Source organism: Lagopus leucura, unplaced genomic scaffold (assembly GCF_019238085.1).
Source record: "Lagopus leucura isolate 7727_CA_CO unplaced genomic scaffold, USGS_WTPT01 Super-Scaffold_100026, whole genome shotgun sequence".
Lineage (NCBI taxonomy): Eukaryota > Metazoa > Chordata > Aves > Galliformes > Phasianidae > Lagopus > Lagopus leucura.
Genome location: NW_024962277.1, coordinates 5,175,029 through 5,198,010, shown reverse-complemented (window position 1 = coordinate 5,198,010; position 22,982 = coordinate 5,175,029). Strand labels below are relative to the sequence as shown.

General features: G+C 49.3%; 1 protein-coding gene and 1 long non-coding RNA gene across 6 annotated transcripts in view; one reads left to right on the top strand and one right to left on the bottom strand.

Moving 5' to 3' along the window:
- PHF2 (PHD finger protein 2) overlaps positions 1-14,615 on the bottom strand; it is an 81,714-nt gene extending 67,099 nt beyond the window's left edge. Inside the window, exons 1-2 of one of the 2 annotated variants that reach the window (XM_042880251.1) lie at positions 14,581-14,615; positions 14,040-14,227 (exon numbers count right to left, since the gene is read on the bottom strand). In XM_042880251.1, coding sequence (XP_042736185.1) covers positions 14,040-14,227; positions 14,581-14,595 — 203 coding nt within the window. In that variant the 5' untranslated portion in view covers positions 14,596-14,615. The remainder of the gene's footprint in view (positions 1-14,039; positions 14,228-14,580) is intronic. The other variant, XM_042880252.1, reaches the window with a different exon arrangement.
- A 21-nt stretch (positions 14,616-14,636) lies between these two features.
- Positions 14,637-17,444, top strand: LOC122184903. Of its 4 annotated transcripts, none has more exons than XR_006180670.1 (3): positions 14,637-14,695; positions 15,079-15,156; positions 17,269-17,444. It is a non-coding gene; the product is annotated as an uncharacterized LOC122184903 (long non-coding RNA). The 4 variants fall into 4 exon arrangements; XR_006180671.1 differs by having other exon boundaries at positions 14,638-14,695; positions 15,068-15,156; XR_006180672.1 differs by having other exon boundaries at positions 14,653-14,695; positions 15,051-15,156.
- The last annotated feature ends 5,538 nt before the right edge of the window (positions 17,445-22,982 follow it).

Genomic DNA, 22,982 nt, shown 5'->3' with positions numbered 1-22,982 from the left:
CAGAACTACACACATTTAAGATGCCTGTCCTACTCATCTTTTACGTGGATTTGTGTCTCTTAAAGGCATAAAACATTTCAAAGGTTATAAAGCAAATCTGAAATCAAATTTAAGCAGTAGCATCCCAAGTAACATGCCTAAAACCAATTTCCTCAAATTTCATATGATTCCAGTGGATAATAAAGGAGATACTAATTTCTTTTCAAATTTGCTCTCATGTAAGGAACATGTCAGTCACCAGCAAATTTTAGTCAATTTTCAAATTACTCCCAGTGTGCTAAGGCCTGCTAACTTCACCTTTATGCAACTGATTTGTTCCAAACTAACATGGGAACCACTGAAGATTTCTTATTACTGCATTATTTTGAGCTGCAGAGGAGCAGAACAAGTAACAGGACCTGAGCTCTGCAGTAACACTCACTGTCATTAGCAACTGAATGACGGCCTTGAGATTGCACACTGTTGTGTGCGCTGCGTTAAGCTGCTGCAAATTGCTGCTTGCTTCAACTGATTCCACTGTCTGCAAATTGACATTTACTGCATGCAATTTATGAAGCAGATTTCCAATTACCAAAGAACTGTAAAAAACGTAATGACGTTACATTTTGAGACACGGATTAAACGTCTCTATAAACCTACTGAATTGTTCATACACCTGCAGTCCTGGTTCCTTCAGTCTACAATGCTTAGCGGGCGATACTGAACTCCAGTTACGTCTCTGCAAAGCCTTAGGTGAAACATTGTTTTCATTCCCATACACGTTCCTTGGCAAAATTAACGCTCTGTTTCATGTTATGCTTTAAAACTATCATTTAAAAGTTATATTGCATGTATCAAAATGCTACACTTACTGGAACTCGTATGTAGTAAGAACTGTTACCAATGGCATTCATTTGCAAAGCTACTTAAGCTGTTCTATGGGAAACAATACATTTTCTCTCCAGCCAGTTTTTAGGTCAGTTTACAAACCTAGCATAGAGTGTTGATATTGTTTCCCAGCTTGTGGCTTATGAGCACAAAATGAGAGCTCTGCTTCTCTTCTTCTTGAAAGGGAAAACTTTACCAAAGAGTGAAAGCTGCTGCTGCACGCAGGCTGCCTTTCCCCTTGGATATTCATTGCAGGATGGTTTGGCTGCACAGCAGCCTTCCTGTGTGCGCACACCCACCCTTGATAAAAGCACGTCCAGGCACAAGCACACACATTGAGCAGTAAGCCACCTATCATGCCTACCTCCCTCAGTCGTACCAAATTCACAGAACTCTGGGGAGTTTACTCACAGCAGCAACCCAAAAAGCTGCAGAACTCCAATGTTTTCAACAAAGGCTCTGAGAAATACTCCAGCTTTTAGGGAGCCTTTGCAGAGCACTGCCACATTTGTGAGTAGGAAAGTCCCCATGAGTTAAATCCTGCTCTTCTGAGGATATGTTCCGCTCTCAGTAATCTCTGTGGGAACCAGACATGGACATCTGTGCATATAGCAGCCACTCATGTTTAAATTTCTCTATTTCTGTTCCCTTAGAGGTTTGTGGCACAAGCAGGAGGCAGGACGGAGCTGCTCTCCCATCAGCAGGCATTTTGCCACCGACTTCCGTGGGAACACAAACTGGCCAGCGCAGCTGAACCGCGCCTGATGTTGGCCGTGTTTTGCATTTAAAATAAATGGTTCTGCTTTGGGAAGAATTTCTTAGTTCCAAGAGTGCAACGAAACACAGAATTGAGAAAGAACAAAATGAAAGAAGCAGCAGACAGCTTCAGAATGTGACCAGCAGCAGTCAGATGGACTCTGAGAGCACAACCCCACCAAATTCGGTGTGAGTGCTGTTCAGAAGCACGCTCCACAAACCATACTTGCTTGAATCAGCTTTTTGGTATAACATGATTCAGCTCTCCATGAAAATGCAGGGAAAAAAACGTACTCAGAACAGCGATTGTATCAGCTCTGTCATATCAGGGAAAATGTCCCTGCTGCCACAGGCCCAGGTAATACACATCTCCTCTTCCTCCTGCCTCCAAGGGCTTCTGCTCTTGGTAGAAGCAAGCAGAGACATTTCCCACGTAACAGTGACAGGATGAGAGGGAATGGCCTCACTTTGTGCCTGGGGGGGTCCAAGTTGGGCATTAGGAGAGACTTCTCCAAGAGAGTGGTCAGGCACTGGAATGGGCTGCCCAGGGAGCTACTGGAGTCATCATCCCTGGAAGTGTTCAAGACCTGTGGACATGTGGCACTGAGGGACATGGATCTAAAGTGGTCACAGGCATGGACTGATGGTTGGACTCAGGGATCTTTCCATCCAGCATCTCTGATTACACACAATATGCTGAATTGGCATTTCCAGCTGTCCTTCGTTTTTGATGCAGATACAGAAATAATTACAATTACTGCTTATTACAGCCCTTGAGTAATTTTCCAACAGCGCCGAATTAATTTAATTTCAGCAACAGTAATATATTTTTTAAATGGAAAAAAACCTGTAGCAGTAGTACAAAAAGTGATATAAATTGTATATCAGAGTTAAGTAGCTGGAGAGTCAGGGAGCAGTTGGTGGCTATCTCGCAGATTAGTTGTACACACACACAGTGTAGCGGCTTTATTTGTATCTCTGGGCTGCTCCTTCTGCCACACTCCCTCCCCTTCCCTTTGCAAATCACAGCACTCCCGCAGTGGGAGGCTGCTCTGTGCAATAGCAGCAAGGAGCTGGGCCAAGCAGCCGGAGCCTGACCTCACAGAGCACTCCTGGGCACTGCCAGCACGGCGCACGCAGCTCCTGCTCCCAGTGCTGCAGGTGGCTGAGGCACGTTAGGAGCTGCCCTCATTCGTGAATGGAACACACCAGTGATAAACTCAGTGCAACGTGGGGATTTACACCATGTCCTCAAAGCTGTTCTGCACATGGATATTGCAGCCACCCTAACGGCACCAGTTTGCCTATCTACTCCTCAGGTGACATAGCTTGCAAACATCAAAAGTGAATCTGAAACAAGCATCTATCTATACCCACAGCACTCAACAAAGGCAATGCACCACATTCAGCCCAAAAAGCAAAAGAACGTGATCACTGCACATCACCTGAGGATGTGCTCACGTACTTTTCTCTCTGTTGCAGTGAGCCAGAGTAAAGTCGAGCTGGTAAGAAACCACTGAGCTATTTACGAAGTGAAAGCAGGTAATTTCCGCTGAGAAAAAGTGAAACTGAAAATAAATTGAAAATGAAATTTAAAAAAAAAAAAAAAAAAAAAAAAAAAAGGACAGAGTGATCAAATGACACTCCCCAAACTTCTAAGAGAAGCATTCTAGAAACTGTAAGCTGTATGCAGATTTGTTGACTCAAACAGCACGTATACCAGGAGCTCAGTGCTCTCACACACACACAATGGCAGCAGTTCGTTATTCCTCTGCTGTGCCATGTCACTGCCAAGCTGCAAGCCGCACAGCATGCCCAGGATACATGCTCTGCCTTAAAGAAACACTTTTCTTAACATACTAGATAGCAGGGAAAGAGCCCATGCAATTACAAGTTTGCCAGGCTTCCACCAGGGCACAATGTTACAAGGATCATCTGTAGACACTTGCTATGAGTGTGCCTGGCAGAAGGAGAGCAAAGAGAACGCTGCAGCAGTGGCTGCACAATTTGGGGTCAGAAGCAACCTGGCTAGCACTAAGGATGGCATCCAGCAAACACCGTGCTTTTATCCCACCTTCCTAACAAACTCCTGGCCCTGTTCTGACCGCAGCTGCCAGGAGAACTCTTATTCCTTTTCTCTTGCAATTATAAGCTATTCATTTTCTTCACTTTGTCAATTTTATATTTAAAATATTTATGAGGAGTACAAGGGATATTTTATCCAAAGAGTTCAAACCACTTGCTATGTTCTAATTACAAGTTATTGCATCCCATAGGTAAGATTGATCAGTATTATTGCCAGTTTGCTATCAGCTTGTTACCTATACACTCCATACCACACGTGTGAGAGTTAATCCAAACCCCAGCCACGTCAGCTGATGGACAGAAACTCAGAAGGAAACGAGGAGCAAAGCCAGGAAAAAAATCTTGCAGCTCCATCTCCGTTTCCTCTGCCTTAATACCCATGTTTAACCAGTGTGTCTGAAAATACAAATGTCTTCAAACTGCCAACATACTTAGTGCACAGTTCTGACTCTCATAGCTTACACAGCAACTTTAAATCCAGGCTGTCTTTGTGCTCTGCAGTTCTCCCAGGCACAGAGATAGCTGCAGCACATCAGTGCAGGGCAGGCACAGTGGTGTCCCATCCCTGCAGACACCAAGGTCAGGCTGCACGCTCTCTGAGCACTCACGGAGCTGTGGGTGTCCCTGCTCAGTGCAGAGCAGTTGGACCAGATGGCCATTAGCAGCCCCTTCCAATCAAACAGTTCTGTGACTCTATGATTTCACTGCACATTCCAGCTAGAAGATCAATTGCGTTGCAGCAATGGGTGAAAGTGCTGTTCATGGAATGAACATCATACCAAGTCACCATACAGCCCTCCAATGACTGCATGTGGTCAGAGCAGAGCTGCCTGCTTAGTGCTGAGGACACCTCTTCCAGCAGGGCAGCTCCTCCAGCACGATGCTGGGTAATTGGTTCAATACTCATCCAAAGGGTGGCATGTCATTACCTGAATCCTTGTTACCAGCTTTGTCAACACTGAGCCTCTCCCCTGCGTAGTGCTCAGCTTTTATTACTCAGTCCACAAGATCTTGTAGGCCTTATCTACAGCTACTATACAAGGAAAGGGCACATTTCAATGAAAATTTCTGTGTCATTAGGATGCCCTGGAGGCATTCAAAACCAGGCTGGATGTGGCTCCGGGCAGCCTGGTCTAGTGGTTGGCAGCCCTGCCCACAACAGGGGTGTCGACACCAGATGATCATTATGGCCCTTTTCAACCCAGGCCATTCTACGATTAGTAATCCAGGATAGCTGTCAATAATAATAATAAAAGTGAGAGTAAAACTACAGGAGACTATAACTAACATCATAGGATGAAATGCAGCTGCGGATGTAAAAACCAACAACCATCAGTACCACTTCTGACACAGTTTATAGTATTCTAAGTACAATGTGAAGACAAAGTTGGTGCAGAAGGCATGGAACATCTGACAAAGAGATTCCGCAGAAGTTAAATGCATTCTTTCTCTTAATTCTTTGAAAACCCAGACAATTACTCTCCAAATGAAGCAACTATTTCTACAATAAATGCTCAACAACTTTCTCAGCCAAACTCAGAAGAACAGATGTATCTTCTGATTAAAGAAGCACGGTGACTTAGCAGGAGGACATCAACGTGTTGATGGAAAGGGCTGACCGAGAAAGAGGGCTCAACACACAAAAGAATAAGATATTGCATGTAGAAACAGAAACTAAGCAAACAGAATGGAAATCCCATAACTTTTTTGGTCAGAACTGAAACAATAAGTCACTAGAACAGCTCATTAATGAATTTGTTGGCTTTTCCTCATCATTAGACAGGTGAGGTTTCTTGATAAGAATACGTAAGTGTTCAGAACACCGTCTAGCGGCATTAACGTCTGCGAATCTAAAGGGTCTTCTAAGAACCAGTCTAAGCATTTCAAGATCACCTCATCCATCCATGCAGGCCGACAGGGGCAGGACAGAAGTCCTGCACTCCATTGCAGGAAATGGCACTGTGATCTTTCTCAGATATTCTCCAGCACTCTCTGCCATCTGTACGACTTTCAATGTTAAATCTTAACCGAGAGGTCGTGTATCCAGACCAGAAATCAGGCAAGTCTTTAGAGTGAGCAACCCCTACCCAGCAACTAAAATAGAGCACAAGCATTACTGTTTCATACACAAAAAGCAGACATGAATGAATGGAGATTGCTGAGAGATTGCCTATGGACTTCTTTTCTAGCTAGATTACACACAGTGGGGAAGCAGCATAAAGGTTCTTGGTCATTCTTGAGCCTGGCTGCTTTTGATGGTGCTTCTGTGACTTACATTTCTAAGGTGACGATGGAAAAAGTACTTAACAGCCCTGCAAGTTTGCTATTCTCTCCATCACAGATGGACAGAGCTGTGACCCAGGAGACACTTCCATTGCACACACCCAGGCCACACACTTCAGCCTCCTGCCTGATCCATGGACCCCAGGGAGACGTTCAATACAGGGCATTAAACTTTGCTGTAGCTCTGGTCATTTGGTTGTATTCCTGAAAAGCAATCAGTGGCTCTTTCATGTGCTCTCATGTTATTCTGTGCTCATCCAAGAAGGTAATGAAAAACGTTTGCATTCGTTTCTATCCGGATTGGAATGCTGAAGACTTTGAAGTACCTGTTGCTAGAAATTTACAATGAGACACTGATCTACACCAAGTTACTCATAATAAAGATCTGAGCTGAAAGGGTAAATCATAACCACATGGCCCACGTTTAATAAGTGTATTTTTATACACATGAACAATCATAAATGCATACTGTAATCACACATACTACATGTGCAAACCCCATGAAAGCCAAAGACTTCATCCCATTGTCCAAACACAGTGCACAGTGTCATCGAGCCAAAGGAACACAGGAAGATTATGAGCATTATTATTTTTTAGTAATGATTATGTATCAAGTAGATTTAAAAAAAAAAAAAAATCACTATAATTTGCCTATATCTCAGCCAGCCTTTTCAGACTGGTGAATGGCACATACGAGATAGGAACATCATTCCTGCCAATTTTCACGTTTCTGCTCTTTACCACTGAGATGTTAACGGCACAGAAAGGAGGCTGAAGAAGAAATCACAACTAATGATCTTTAGCTCAAATATTTCACTTTCTTCCCCACTTCTGTGCCAGATGAAAACTTTCAGGAAAAATGTTCTCCCTGAGAGCAAATGTACTGTATATACAGGAGGAACATGAAATGGAATCCATAGGCAACTCATTAAAAACAAAAGGGCAAGCGTAGCTGCAGCTGCTCTCAGAGATCAGATGAATAATGGAAAATACAAAATGCAGAAGCGCTTTTCATTTTCAAAATTCTGTGGTCCTTTTTCATGACAGAATATATTCCTGCTTAACTTTGTGCCTGACTCGATTACCTACTAATAGTGGATAAAAGTGCTGGATGTGCTCATGTTAGAGAACTACACAGCTGTGTGAGCATATGGAGCTGACAGTGAAAGCCTCTGTTCTCCGTGCAGGACTGTGGGCCCATCGCTAAGCTGCAGCAGGAGGTGATCCCTCCCAGTGAGCTGCCCTGGAGGCGGTGAGCAGGGCAACTCCCCTTCCCCACGCAGGCATCCTTCCTCTCTTCAGCCTCTGACACCAACCCCACCAGATGCCTGCAGAAGCTCAGCAAGAAGGGGGTTTCACTCTCTGAGACCACGAGGAAATTACCTCCTCGCGTGCTGGATGCACTCCCCGGCTGGAATTCCAGCTATGGAGAAAACAAAATAGCAGAACAAGTGGGAACTCTTGCAGTTTGACCAGATTGCATCCTCAGTGAGCACGGACACCACCACTCATCTCTCTGTGACTTTCTGTCAAGAGCTACTTGGCCATTATGTGGAGGATAAACCTAAACTGCATCTCCTGTTATTATGACAATACCATCAAAAAGACAGGTGCAGCAGCAACTGCATTATAAATCCTATGTATTAATTAGCGTATCTGGAAAAAATACTGAGTACATTTGCATATTCAGATTGCACTGGACTAGCAGTTTAGGAAGTCTTGTTTTAAAGTATAATACTCACTGATCTATGGCTGGTGTCGTTTCATGTCTGCAATATTTTTTATATATCTTGCAAGTAAGATGATACATAATTTACACAACATAGCAATTAACAGAGGAGAATCACAGAATACAAGAAATCTGCTGAAAACCTTATTATTTCTATATACTCTATCTGAAAGGTATTTGGATGCAATGAGCAGCAAGATCACATCTCAAAATAGATGGTGCACGATGCCCTAAAATAGCTCATGCACAGCCTTATTGTTTTCAAATAAAAACCTGGAAAGGAATTATTATTTATATCACTCAGCAAGTCTAGGAGTTTCTAATACACAGACACACATGGCTGTGCTCCCTGCTGCGGGCTGAGCAGAGAAAATGGCTACTGTGAGAAATCCAGCTCGCTCCAGAGTTTGCTCACTGCACCACCCCAAAGCGAGACCCCAGCGCCTCTATCACATATCACAGCCCTGCTTAATGAAACGCCCTGGGAAAGCACTAGCTATTTTATATACAGAACTTACGGCAAGCAGGGCAACCAGCCCTACCAACCAGAAGGTCAGTGCCATGCAGACGATGAGTTTTGTTCACTGGAAGTACACTGTAACAAAAATGCAATACTACTCGTCGGGTTTTACATTTGCCGTGACAGAAGTGGAATGCCTGTGAGAGCTATGAAGTTTTGTTAATGAAGCTTAGAGCAGGAAGAAAGGTGCCTTGCTTGTGAAAGTGAAAGCACAGCGCACTGCTCGGCATGGGCACGAATCACAGCCGTCCCACCAACGCTGCGGCCCAACAACGTAACGCAAACCCACGAGGGCAGAGCGAAGCCAGCTTTGCACTGCTCCAGGCACCGAGTGTTTGCTCAGCCCTTGTGCAATCACACAGCTGTACAAACCGTACCGAGGCTGCAGCCTGTGCGGCCGTACACAGCACAGCTAACCAGGCTGTAAAAACGCCATTAGTTTTCGCTGTGGATACGCTATCAGAGAACTGAAGGGAACACATCCTAGGCTAACCCTGCTTCCTGAATCTTACCCCTGCGAGCACAACAAGGAGCCACGTTGCTCTTCTGGAGCCTTCCTCCTGAGCTGCAGGGCCACCGCAGGCAGCCGGCCTGCAGGACGCAGCCGGGCACCTGTAACTGCAGGCACCCAAATAACAGGAGGCTGCATCCACTGGAAAAAGCACGTTGATTGGAAAGGGGAAAATATGCTACGGTAATATTAACAACAATTGGGTCTAGAGAGGCCTATAATGCATCTGGAACATATTTTCTCCTCGCCATTTTTTCTCCATTCGTAGCTACACCGCCGCAATCACTTTTTCAAGATATTTTTATCCATTCCCTTCATTACAGAGCTATTTAGCAATAAGGAAAGCGCGGCGGGTTGGTTAATCAAGCCCCAGTTTTCTCGCAGAACTGATCTTTTGTTGCCTGAGAAACGACATCGCTTTCACTTTCCTGGTAACAGCACAGCACCTGCGGAGGGTGCAGCCCTGCTTCTGCTGGCCTGAGCTCAGCACAGCCCAGCCAAAGGCCTGTGCTGCTGGGGAGCACTCGTTCATTTATATATACTCATTTTATCATGAGTTCAAAACTTCACATTCCATACTCACAACTCATATATATATATAAATACAAAAAAAATCTTTTTCTTGGCTTTTTTCTAAGGGAAACAAACCTCACTACAGTGGCTGTATGGACAGTTCATCCAGAACAATCAGCATGGCCTATGGGGTCCATAAAAACACTTTGCAACAAACTTTTTCTTTTTTTTCCTGGAATGGATCATCCGTAAGGAACCACATTCCAGGGTTGGTGTTCATCCAGCTTCTTCACAATGCCTGCTCTGGTCTCCAGCAGACTGTAAAGTTGACAAACTCTTCAGGAAAACCTGAAATAACATTAAACTAATAATTTACTTCCTTGTCCTATCTGAACTCTCAGTATGAAACGCAATCTTCTCTACACAATCGACAATTAACCTCAGTAACTCCCTCCATTGTGACAGTACTTTGGGAAACCGAATGGTACTTCTAGGATCACCTAAAAGTTAGGATTATCCCATCTTTAAGTATATTTATGTTCAGATTCGACCACAGCTGGTGATGCAGCCATGTAAAAGAGAGGCCCCAGACACTGCCAGGCAAAGACAGACCTATTTTAAGAAAAAGACAAGGCTGAATGTCCCAGTAGAAGAGCTGCATCTTCCCCATACGCAGTTTTCAGTTTTGCAATGTAATAGCAAGTGTATTTCTTAATCCAGATGGAGTTCATTTCGTGCATCAAGATTCTACAGCTAAAAATCATCCTAACCCTATGTTGCTATAGGAATTGGAATAGCAACTTCTAGTTAGCTAAACATTTTATAATAGCACTAAGATATCGCTGCAGCTATAACAGTGGCAATAAGTTTGCAAGTTTAAATACAGGAAAATAAATATGAAAATAAAGTCATAGAACTATTAAGGTTGGAAAAAGCCTTCAAGATCATCCAGTCCAACTCTCCACCTACCACCACTATTTCCCCAACTAAAGCACGCCTCTCGGCACAACATCTGAACGTTCCTTTAACTCCTCCACCTCCCTGGGCAGCCCTTTCCAGAGCCTGACCACTCTTTGGAGAAGAAATTTTGCCTAACATCCAACCTGAATCTTCTCTGGGTCATTTTATTTAAATATTGTATGATCCTCCTACATCAAAAAGAGCAGATACAGATATTATAAGTACTGGTAACAAAACAACCATTGCAGAGAAATAAATGGTTCACCTCCTTCCACCTACGCGAAAGAATAACCCAGAACAGATTTCTAGTGGAACAAACTTGAGCAAAAGGACTCACCTTGCCTTGAGTTCTGCAAACTCCAGTCACAGGTGACCTGAGTAGTTGGAAGCCTGCTATTAAGTATAACTACATCCACCTGTTAAGATTTTGCATCCACAGACTGTCAGCAAAACTAGCACAGCTGCTCCCAGCTGCAGCAATGATGCACAGGAAAAGAGGGTATCTCTGAAAGGGGCAGCTCCTAAACCCTATGCAGCTTCATAGATGCTAACCACCACCACCATCCAGAAGCAGACAAGGTGGTGCTGCTCACAAGGCATGCTCTGACAAATGATTCTGCCATGTCAATTCAGTGACCACAGCTACCAGAGGCCATTGTGTACATACAGGCTGTAGGATTTCCATGTGACCTTGGTGGCGCCTTCCTTGGGTTCCCACTTTTCAGTCTCATGAAAGTTGAGGAATCCAGCATGGTAACTGCAACAGGGAAACCTGGGAGTGCTGTGCTACAGAACTGTCCTGCCAGCTTAGGTGCAGCGGAGGAAAGGCAACAGCAGCACCAGCACAACTCCTGAGGAGCACGAGAGTCAGGATCTCAAAGCATCCCAGCTCTACGAATCTCTGTGGCAAAGGTTCTGTCCTTACAAACAGTGGTGTCCAACAGCCCCGCTCCACTGTCTGCAGAGGCATTTCTTTTCCCTTTGTCTCTAAGACCGTCCCTGTCCTCTCCAGGGCTGGAAGCACAGAGATGACTGAAAGTCGGTTTAATAAGAAGGCACAAAGCAGTGCTCTGCGAACACGCCGGTGGCTGCACAGTTCAGTACGCCTCATAAACAGCGGCTGGGGGCCCTGATGATGGGTAACATATGGAGCTGTAACAAAGGGCCTCTGAAAGCTTTGCAGAGAAAGGAACAGAGCCAATGATGACCTTTCTTCTTAGAGATCAGCAACACCCCGTGCACAAAACCAATACGGACGCCTTTGTCCAGCAGAAAAAACCTACCTGACACGTACATCAATTCAACCCAATATGCTATTGCAGTGACTCTGCTGCATGCAGGCCTAGCTCCAGAGCAGTGACCAGAAAAAGGAGGGAAGCCTCCGATGTAGCACTTTCTCCTGCCGCACAAAAGTTCAGATACAGCAGTGGGCAACCGCTCGGAAGCATGTGAGGATTAAGTGGGGATCTATCAAGAAAGTTCTAATGCTGCTTCACATGAGAAATCCTGTCTGCAGATCACAGAAGTTCCTGTGATGAGTGAGACCTGAAGGCCCCGAGAGCCCGGCTCATCCCTCCCAGCCCTCCTTCAGGACACATCGCAGAGCGGTCGCTTCCAACCACAGTCGATGGCACATCAGCATCGGGCTGGGAAGCGCTCATCAGTCATGTGGTGATGGCTCAGCTCTCCTTCCAGCTTATAAATGGCACTGAACAAGTTTAACTTACTTTTAATATTTTAGTAATACGAGTTTACCGTCAGATTCGTTGAAGTGCCACAAAGACGTTACCCAGCATTAGGGGACCACACCTGACACGTGAACAGAACCTGGAAAAACATGTACTGAAATATCTGGAAGCTACGGTCAGGGAGGAAGCATGAAAACCCCTGATCTGCTTCTACAGAACCGAAACAGGAATGGCATTTTTTTTCCTGAAATGTGCTCTGTGTATGTTGAAAAGAGAAAGAAATCATTTCTAAATGGGCAAGCCTCTTTAAGAGTGCAGAGCTTTGCATGCTCGGTCACTTTTGTTGCAGTGCAGCAACTATACAGGCATTAATACCAACAGTGCTTTGAGCACCTAGGAACGAGACAGGACAACTCTCCACGACCAAATCCCGGTGTATATTTTTCACAGCTGATGATTTATTGTCTCATACAACATCGAGCAAATCAAACAGGGACAGATACAGGTGGTTCCTTACTCCATCAGCCACCTCCTTTCTCCAACACGGTTATCTGAGGTTCCCTCGGAGTGCGGTCTCCTCAGTTTTGCTCACTATGAAACCCACCTCTGGGGCGCTACTTTGGGGCTGAGCAAAGGCCCTGTGTCCCCTCCGTCGGTCAGCTCCCCTGACACAGAGCCCGGCACCTCCCCTCGGACACGCGGGAGATGCAGTCGCGGCGCTGTCCTGCTCGGGTACAGCCAGCATCGCTTCCAGCACACATCGCACAGCCACGCTTGGCGCTCCTTCCCCGCGTCCTTAACCAACTTCCCCGTCTCTCGCAGAGGTGGAAGGAAAGAAAAAAAAAAAAAAAAAAAAAAAAGAAGGAAAAAAACCCCAACAACCCCAAACGCTCCAACGCTCCCGAAGTTCAGTTCCACACAGCATTAACTCAAGTACGCCCGCTCTGCCATTGTCTCCCGCACGGCAGCCGCCCGCGCTCGCTTTCCATGACAAAGCTTCAGGGCGAAATGAATCGAGGGCCGAAGTCCGCCTTTGTCCGCCCTAAACAAACTCTCCCGCGTCCCCCCTTGGTCTCCCCCGGCGGCGGCGGGGCGGGGGGCAGCGCCGGGAGCCGCGGGGAGCCCCTCCTTCCTTCCTTCCTTCCCTCCTTCCCTCCCCGTGAGGCGGGGGCCGTACCGCGCGGGGCGGGCTCGCTGCTGCCGGGGCTTCCCCGCACGGCCGCCGCCGCCGCCGCCGCCCCGCCTCAGGGCCGGCGCTCTCCCGCCCCGCCCGCCCCCGCGGCTCCCGGCACGGAGGGGCTTCCCCTCGCCCTGCGGAGCCGCCGCGGCCCCGCGCTTCCCCCTCCGCCCGTTCCGCGCCCCGCCCAGTCGCCCCGCCAAGGGTTAAGCCGCAGGGCCGGCCCGGCGATGGCAGCCCTGTCAGACGGGAAACACCCGGCTGCCCCAACAGGGCCGTGGAGCGCGGCGGCGGGGTTTGTGTGTGTGTGGGGGGGGGGGGGGGGTGCGGGGACCGAGATCCCCGCGCGGGCGAGGCGAGGCGCGCCCGGCCCGGAGCCGCGGGCGTGGAACCCGCTGACAGCGCGGCCGAGCCCCGCCGCCTCCCCGGGACGCGGATCCACGCCGCCCGAGCCCTCAGCCCGCCGCCCTGGGTCCGTAACCGAGAGGACGAGGCGGGAGATGCGGGACGCGGCCCGACCCGACCGCTCCCGGCCGGCGGAGCGGCCCCGTAGCCGGGCTGAGGCGGCCGGCGGCACGGTCCGCGCTCCGCTCCGCGCACCCCGCGGCGCCCGCCCCGAGGAAAGAAGCACAATGCCCCCCCCGGCCCGATGACACCGGGGCCCCGGGGAGGAAGGGGGATGGGGGGGGGGGGGCTTTGTGCGGGGAATCGAAGGAAAATTTACAAAACAAAACAAAAAAATACAACGCGGAGAGAGAGAGAGAGACGGGGGCAGAGTGGCTCCTCCTCCTCCTCTCCAAAAAGGCCTGTTGGAAAACTGCACACGGCGGTGGCTCCAACGGCACCATCGCCGCGCTCTGCCCTGGAGAGAAAAGGAGGCGAAAGGCACCGAGCGAGAGGGGGGGGGACCGCGGCGAAAGGGGGGAAAAGGCCCGATCTCTTTGTGTTACCTGCCGTGAAACCAGTCCTTGCAGGCATCGCATTCAATCATGAAGCGGGTTACGTCGTAGGGCAGCCTACAGATGCAATAGACGGGCACCGTCGCCATGTTAGCTCCCTTCAAAACAACACCGGACTCGCGGAGAGGCGAGCGGGGCTGGCGGCGGCTCCTGCCGCTCGGTAGCTTTGGCGGCTGCTCCTTCCGAAACGCGAGCGAATTTGCGATGTCGAGAGACGGAGCGGGGAGGGGGGGAAGGGGGGAGAAAAGAAGGGGAAAAAAAAAAAAATCAGATAATGCAATTACGGCTCCTCAAGGGCGAGCGAGCAATGTCAGAAAAATAAGAAAGGGCTTCGCAAAGTTTGGCTGCATGGTTCCTCCGGCTCCGCGAGCGCCGACCGGACCGGGGCTTTTTTGTTGTTGTTGTTGTTAAATGATTATTATTCAAAATGTTTGGCGAAATGCATTATATTGCATGCCCCCTGGTGACAGTACAGTACCGAGGCTTTTCATAAACACTCCGAAATGTAGCCCTTTCCTTGTAATGTCCTTACGTCAGCTTGCAACATTGCAATATTTCCTCTGCCGGGGCTGGGGCTGGGGCGGGCGGCGGAGGAGGGGGAGGCGAAGCGAGGCGAGGCGGCAGCGCGCGGCCGGGAGGAAGCCGCGGTGAGTCGGGCTGCGCGCCGCGGGGCTCCGCGCCCGGGGGGGCCGCGCGGTTTTGCGCCTCGCTACCGCGGGGACTCGGGAAAGAAAGTGGCCTGGGCGCGGCGGGGCGGGGCGGGGAGCGCCGCGGGACGGGGCACGGAGCGCAGGGTGCGCTGAGCGAGCCGCTGCTCCGCGTATGTGAGTGTGTTTGTGTGCGTCTGTGTGCCCCGGCAGCGCGCGAACTGCGCGGCAGGCGCAGCAATCCGCGGCTGCGGGTACCGCGCTGTGCTGAGAGCGGGAGTGCGACCCGGAGGGGTGGAGGGCCTCGGAACACAACCTGAGTGCGTGTTGGTTACTATTAAAAAAAAAATAAAAGTCATTTGTTTGTTGGAGTTATATTGTAGGTTTGGAAGGCACCCACCACTTCCATCAGGGCCAGCCCCATCGCTGTCGCACGCTGGGCTCCTACCCCGGAGCTGCAGGTAAAAGCCCTGCACCTAGCGAGCACCAGCCCAGAGCCATGGGCTGTGGGGTACGTGCCGAGAGTCGCCTGCACCACTACTCCTGTCAGCTGCAAAAGCCCACCTCCACGGTGCTTCCTCCTCTTAGATGAGTGAGCGGTGGTGGTGAAGGCAAAAGAGGAACCCTTGAGTTTGAGCTGAGATTGAGAACGCAGAACTTCTCTCCCTCCCTTTGCTAAGACCTCCCTCTGGGTGGTTTTGGAAGGCATGCTTCAGGGTGTTCTGCTGGGACACACGTCCTGAGCACCTTCAACAGCTGCTGACACTTGTGCCTTCCAAGTATGAGAACGCCATGTAATGTAGTCACAAAGTGTCACAGCTGATGTGCAAGTGCTAGTTATGACTGATTTGGTGTCTTGAATCCATCTCATTTTCAGAGGGAGGATAATATCTATCTGTCTTAGAGCAAAAAGAGAAAAAACGGGTGTTTCTTGGTGTTTTTTCAGCAGTCTGCCAAATCCAAAATCACCCTGTAGTGGACAAAGGAAATTCAAGGGCCCAAATAACTTCAGGTTTTGCACTGTCAAGAGACAGAGCAGAGATGGAGGGAGGGGGAAAAAAATCAGATAAAGCAATGTCAGAAGAATAAGAGAAGGCTTCCCAAAGTTTGGCTGCATGGTTCGCTGGGCTCTAAGAGAGAAAAAGCCACTGTTGATACAGGCAGAACCTATCTAGGCTGACTGAAGAGAGACAGTCAAAACTGCTCGCCTTGCCCCTTGGATTCCTGTGCCACAGAAGTGACTTTCAGGCAGTGCTCATGCAGAGCTACGTGTGAACTAGTGCAGGGAATGGCATTCCTGGGCCCACCACGAGTGTTTACCAGTGAAACTGAATTTCTGGCATAGCTCAAGGTGTGGTAACATAGGACTGAGATTATAGGCCTACATCATGACTCAGTTGTTTTGAACGACATCTTGAGATACACAAAGTGTCTGTTTTCCTCAGTACTGAGCGGCAAAAGTATATACCTGCGAAAAAAACAGACCCCATTTCAGCCTGAATTGAACTATTGAGATTTTAATTGCTCAGTGTTTCAACCCGAAAAGCAGAAGTCAAGGGCGTAACTTGGGTTCACATCGCACCAGGGGAGGTTAAGGTTGGATATTAGGAAAAACGCTGAGAGAGTGGCTGGGTGCTGGAACGGGCTGTGTCACCTGGGTGCTGGAACAGGCTGTGTCACCCAGAGGTGCTCGAGAAACATGGAGATGTGGCACTGAGGGATGTGGTTAGTGAGCTAGTGAGCTGCTGGTAGGTGGGTGGTTGGACTGGATGATCATAGACACCTTTTCCAACCGTAATGATCCTATGAGTCTATGATAATGCAGGATGAGGAGATGAGGCCCAAACAACTGCTGCATGGGCTGTGAGCTTTATTGTCCTCTCCTCACTGCCACACCTGTTAAGAAGCTCTCAGCTTTGCAGGAGAGGTTTAAACGCATTCACTGATTTTCATAGAGGCACATGCTCTTGCAGTGGTGGTCTGGGCTGCCATTTCTTCAGCTTTCCAGATGTTCTTATCATTTTGAAGCGTTTGTCCTATCTATTTCCTCTACAGCAAGTGCTACATAAGCTTATTTTACTTATGGTGCTCTGTAGCTATAGACACATTGTCCCCAGAGTTATTTCCATGCTAGTGCAGAGAAGTAAATCAAGTTTTTTGGTTTTTGTTTTTTTTTTCCCTTCGACCATATCTGCTCTTTAAATAAATGTTCACAAAGAAGCTGTCCATGAAAGCAACCTTGAAACAACAGGGATCACTGGGCTTCAGCAAGAGAGGAGCTTGTGGTGACTGCATACCTCTCTTCCAGAGTTCCCCATCTGACACCACATCTTAAAACATTGATTGCTTAGATCTCACAGAACGCTGTACTGTGCTATCTTGGCTTCTGAACCAAAGTAAGGGAGGAAGAATTGAAGTTGTAAAAGAGGGCTGGGTTAAAAGGCTCTTTCATATAGCAAATTAGCTTAAAGATTTAGTTAAAGAATGGACTTCGTAACAGTTAACACAGATTGCATTTATCACTCCATACCTGTGCTTTCCCACTTAAACGCTCTTCTTTTGCCTCATTTCAGCGCACAATCTCATGTTACACAGAACCTTGACATGACGGAGCAACTTTATTGGACATCAGCATCATTCTGACGACAACACTGTCTTCAGCACAGGTCACCAGAGTCTGACAGGGTACATGAAACCCAAACGCCCATCCTACCAGAGGCCAATAAAAACTTACCAGTTTCTCTTATAAGATTTTAAAGTCTCAGATGCATTTCTTGGAGGATAAAACTCCAATCGTTTCGGAAGTGCCTCACAGTCCGTCCTCTCCTGCCCTGCTTCCCAGTACTGCTGTGCCGCAGCGGGAAGCGAGCAGGGATTCCTCCTCGCTGCCCAGCATGAACCCCCAGCCACGGCCAGCGGGAGCCCGGGAAGGGCAGCAGGAGCGGGGTGTAAAGCAGCAGGATGGCTGCCACGTTTTGCTAAGCGACAGGAGCGAGCGGTTTGGTGAGAGCAGTGTTTGCATTGAACGTGGTCCTGACGTTCGGAGCCCAGGAGGCATCGTGCCAGCTAGGCCTTCTGGCTCCTCACACACCTCACAGCAAACTGAACCTCCAGGATACTTACATACAGAGTAAGTGAACGCAGAGCCCAGGAGCACACCGTGCCAGCCCATGGAGCCTCACGGAGAGGCCTCGTAGCTCAGCTCCGCTTTGTCTCGTGCTGTGGGAGCAGGCCTGTTACCGGCCCCGAGCCGGGCTGCGGCCGTCATTTGCTGCATCTGGGTTACGCACAACGGAACGCCCCAGCATTTGGGAAGCGTTTCAGTAGAGGCCCGGTTGTGCTCGGCAGCCCTCTGCAGGCAGGCGGGGCGGCGGGAGCTCCGGCACTGCTTGGCACTCGCAGAGGAAAGCACACAGCTCAGTGCTCCCGCTCAGCCATCCCTCCTTCCTGCACCCACAGCCGCTGCCTGCTTCCCAGCGCCTGCCTACAGCGGGCTTCTCTTCTCCCTGGAAGCAGCCAGCACGGTTGGGCACTACGCAGAAGCCTTCTGAAAGTGATGCTGGTCACAGTTGCTCAGGTGTCACGGCAAGCGTGCAGCCTCATGCAGAACGTCCATCGATGCATTTAAACCGTTTGTGAACAAGATTTCACGACACAGCAGTCGGGCTCCTATTCTGTTATCACTCAAAGCACGCTGCTGTGTGAGAGCTGCCTTCGGCCTCCATCCATTGCAGTACCACGGCCCAAGGAAGGGCTGTGTTGAAGACTTGAAGCTCCTTCTGCAGTTCAGAGTTCTTTCACCTGGGCTTACAAGGAGCATGACACAACTTACCCTGAATGGTAACACAGAGCATTCTGAGCTAATACAGCTCCTGAAGGCAGCAAGGAGCTCGTTTGTTAACACTAAACCAGAAGTTTGCAAAGAGAAAGAAAGTTTTAGAACGTTTGTCAGTTTTTTTTTTGTTTCAATTTGCTGAGAGCGTGTGGTAAAGCAGAAGGTAGCACCTAAATAAATTGATCTGGATGAGAGGATTGAGTGCATCCTCAGTAAGTTGGCAGATGACACCAAGTTGGCGGAACTGCTGATCTGCCTGAGGGCAGGAAAGCCCCACAGAGCGACCTGGACAGACTGGATTGCTGGGTTGGGGCCAATGGGATGAAGTCCATTAAGAACAAGTGCTGGGTCCTGCACTTTGGCCACAACCCCAGGCAACGCTACAGGCTTGGGGCAGAATGGCTGGAAGACTGACCCGGCAGTGGGCTCTCAGTGCATCGGGGCCAGTTCCCTCCCTCCTTGTCAGGCAATGGGAGCTGAGAGGAAAGGCCTCAGCTGCTCCGGAGAGCTGTGCCATAGGCTGGGTCAGGTGGAGCAGTACAGTGCAGCTTCAGCACAGTGCTCTGTCGCAGGACCCTGACACCAATACAGCCCTGCCTTCAGAATGGACAGGAAAATACTGTCTGCATGGAAGCCGGCAGATCTGATAATCACTGTCTTTATTCGTATCGGATTCCACTCTGGAAATAGCAAGGCTCACTTCTTATAGACAGGATGGTGTGTGTAAGGAATAACAAACCATCCACTCTTTGGACCTGTCCCAGGAGCTGCATGCACAGGGTGCGTGGCACGGAGCTGTATTCATCCTTCACACTGTGCCCCAAGACTTGGTGCCTTTCTCTGCAGGCAGACAGCTCTGGTGTGGCCGCATTCTGCACCAAAGCAAGGAATCACCTCAGTAGGGCAGCTGAATTCCTGTCAGTGAGGAGCTATGGGGCACCATCACCTTCCACGTGTCAGCAGCTCAGATGTGGTGGGGATGGGGCCTGGAGCAGCAGCATCAGAGCCTCCAGTTACAAAAGTGACCCTCGAAGAGCTCCCAGGAGTGAACAGAGTCTGGCACGTCAGTTTGCATGGCAGTTCCTGCAGGCAGGGTGAGCTGGGGAACAAAGCATCCCTCCCCACTTGGGAAACTGGCTTACCTAGCGACTGCCTCCTGGAGAACACATCTAGCTATGGTTTCCGTGAGGCAGAAAGCTCTCTCCAAAAAGAATGTGGCGACCCAGATCGAGTGCCTGCCCAGAAACGTGGCTGCTCAGATTTCTGGCTGCAAGGAGTGCCTGAGTTTGCTGCTGCCACTGGAGGGTGGCTGAGATACCTCCTGCAGAGCTCAAGGAGGAGGCGGAGAGATTTAGGAGCATCAAAGAGTGTGAGCAGAAGACAGACTGGTGGAGTGACTCCCAGCCATACCACCAAAGAAGGCACTGGGGTGATACACCCCAAGTAGGTCACCACTGGGAAGAGGGAGGGAACCTAAGAGATGGGGACAGATGGAAACAGGTCTTTGCTCGGTGTCATAGGCAAACCCTCTTCTTACCTGCCTCGCCTCTCCAGGTGCCCTTATACAATAAGCTTAAGGCTCTGAACTCCAAGGACAGGTAATGTCTCTCGATGATATCTGAAAAGTCGTGGCAGTCAGGTGACGTCCCAGCGACTGGAAAAAAGCATCACCACATCCATTTTTAAAGTAGGGTAGAAAGGAAGACCCAGGGAACTACTGACCTGTCAGCCTCACCTCTGTGCCGCGGAAGACCATGGAGCAGATCTTCCTGGAAGCTATGCTAAGGCACAGTGTAGAGGAGGTGATAGGGATAACCAGCATGGCTTCACCAAGGGCAGGTTCTGCCAGAGCAACATCACTGCTTCTCATTATGGCACCGAATCAGTGGGCAAGGGAAGAGCCACTGATGTCACCTATCTGGACTTCAATAAGGACTTTGACACGGTCCCCCATAACATCCTTCTCTCCAAACTGGAAAGATGGATTTGACAGGTGGACTGTTCAATGGATGACAAAGCGGTTAAGAGATCGTACCCAGAGAGTGGTGGTCAAAGGCTCAATGCCCAGAGGGTGACCAGTGACAAGAGATGTCCCTTGGGGGTCAGTAGTGGGATCGGTGCTCTAACATCCACATCAATGACATCAGCAGCGGCATCGAGTGCAGCCTCAGCAGTTTGCAGATGACACCAAGCTGTGCGTGTGGCTGACACACCTGAGGGATGGGATGCATAGACATAGACAGGTTTAGACATAGACAGGTTCCAGCAGTAAGCCCAGAGCTTCTTGAGGTTCAGCAAAGCCAAATGCAAGGCCTGGCACCTGGCTTGTGGCAACCCCCACTATCAGTACAAGCTGGGGGTATAAGGATGAAGCTCAGCCCAGCCAAAAAGGATATGGGGGTACTGGGGAGTGGTCAGCTGAACATCAGCCAGCAATGTGCTCTCACAGCCAAGAAAGCCATCTGTATCCTGGGCTGTGTGAAATGCAGTGTGGCCAGCAAGGCGAGGGAGGTGATCCTGCCCCTCTGCTCTGTGCTGTGAGACCTCACCTCAAGTACTGTGTCCAGATGTGGAGTCCTCAATACAGGAGTGACATGGATCTGCTGGGAGTGTGTCCAGAGAAGGGCCAGAAAAAATGACCCTAAGGATGGAACACCTCCCTACAAGGACAGACTGAGAGCAGGGGCTGTTCAGCTTGGAGAGAAGGCGCCAGGGAGACCAGAGAGCAGCCTGACAGTATCTAAGGGGGCTGTCAGAAAGAACTCTTTAGTGGGGTCTGTGTGATAGGACAAGTGGTTTCAAACTAAGAGGGCAGATTTAGATTGGATATAAGGAAGAAGTTTTTTACAGTTAAGGGCAGTGAGGCACTGGCACAGGCTGCCCCGAGTTGGTGGATGCCCTGTCAGCGCACCCAAGTCAGGCTGCACGGGCACGAAGCACCTGATGGAGCTGAAGGTGTCCCCGTTCACTGCAGGGGAGCTGGACTAGATGGCCTGCACAGGTCCCTTCCATCTCAAACAATTCTATGACATTTCTCAGGGTCATTAACAGGAAATCTTAGAGCAGAACCAGTGCTTTGTGAGAACCCTTTGCTAGCACACAGACACACTGCACCTCAGTGCTGCACCATCCCTGCACAACTGGCAGCAGAAATGAATGCAGAGAAGAGAGAACCACCAGCTATACACGGATCAGCTGCCTCAATTGCAAGCAATAAAAATTGTGCTGGCTCTTCATTTGATACCCACGTTCTCAGTCAGGGCACCAGGGAGCGCTGGTACCCAGTCTCCAAGCACCTCCCAGCTACCAAGAGCTTGTTCTCCCTGCCCAGCCATCATCCAGCAGCCCTGCTGCCAGGAGCCAGGCACTTCAACAGGCCACAAAGCAAGGAAGTGATCCAGGTGTTGTGCACAAGTGTAGCACAAGCCAAACTTTCATCATCATTTGCGGAAGAAATCAATGCTTTTTGTTACACGTGGGGCAATGATCTGGATCACTTTGGTGTACCTCCACATCCTAACTTTAGCCATGCTCATGTGGATAGCTTGTCACCCTCTGGTGCACGTGCAGAGTTTGGCGGCTTGGTTACAGGACAGAAACGAGTGAAATGACCGTACTTCCAGCACATGGCACACAGGTGACATCTCCCATGTACTTAACAGCAGCCAAGATTTATTTTTATTGACGTCACTGCACGGCAGTGCCTGGTTTGTCTCTGCTACTGCAAAAGGAGGTAAACGATGCTTTGGAACCTCACTGGAACATGAGCTTGGCTACACCTCCAAAACAGACGAGTGAAGAATAACACGACATGGATTCCACTATGTGAAATACTACGTAGGTAGAAAGGGACATGATCCCAAGAATTTAGGCAACATGAGCCCCAGCATGGCGGCTGCTGCACCAGGAAAACTGCTCCCCTCCAGCTCACTTCGCTTCTGAAGGGAGAGATGAAGAACGATTGCTGTAATTTGCACAGAACACAGCTGCACTGCTATAAACTGCATCCACGAGAAGCGCAGAGCTGCTAATACTGCTCATGTAGACACAACACGAGATCAAAAACGCTCAGGGCAAGGCTGTTTTTAACAATGTGTGTCAGGCACTAGAGTAAACAGATGAACATTTAGATAGAGACAGCAGACAATAAGGGCGGGCCCAGACAGAAATGCTATTTTGCTATCAACCAAGTATAAATGAGTAACTATTCGTGTTATGTCAGTGCGATCCATTATGCAGAGAAAGCTCCTGCATAACTGCATCATGTGCTCTCAGCGACAAGGAGCAGAGCTGATCATCTTACATCTCACACACAACACCGAGGCACCTCTGCAAACATCCGGGGCACGCTCTTTTTCTGCTTAAACTCACTGCCCACGGCATTTCCAAGGAACGCTTCCATCTTATCAGCTACGCTGCACTTCAGAGCGGGCGTCTGAACAGCAGTGACAC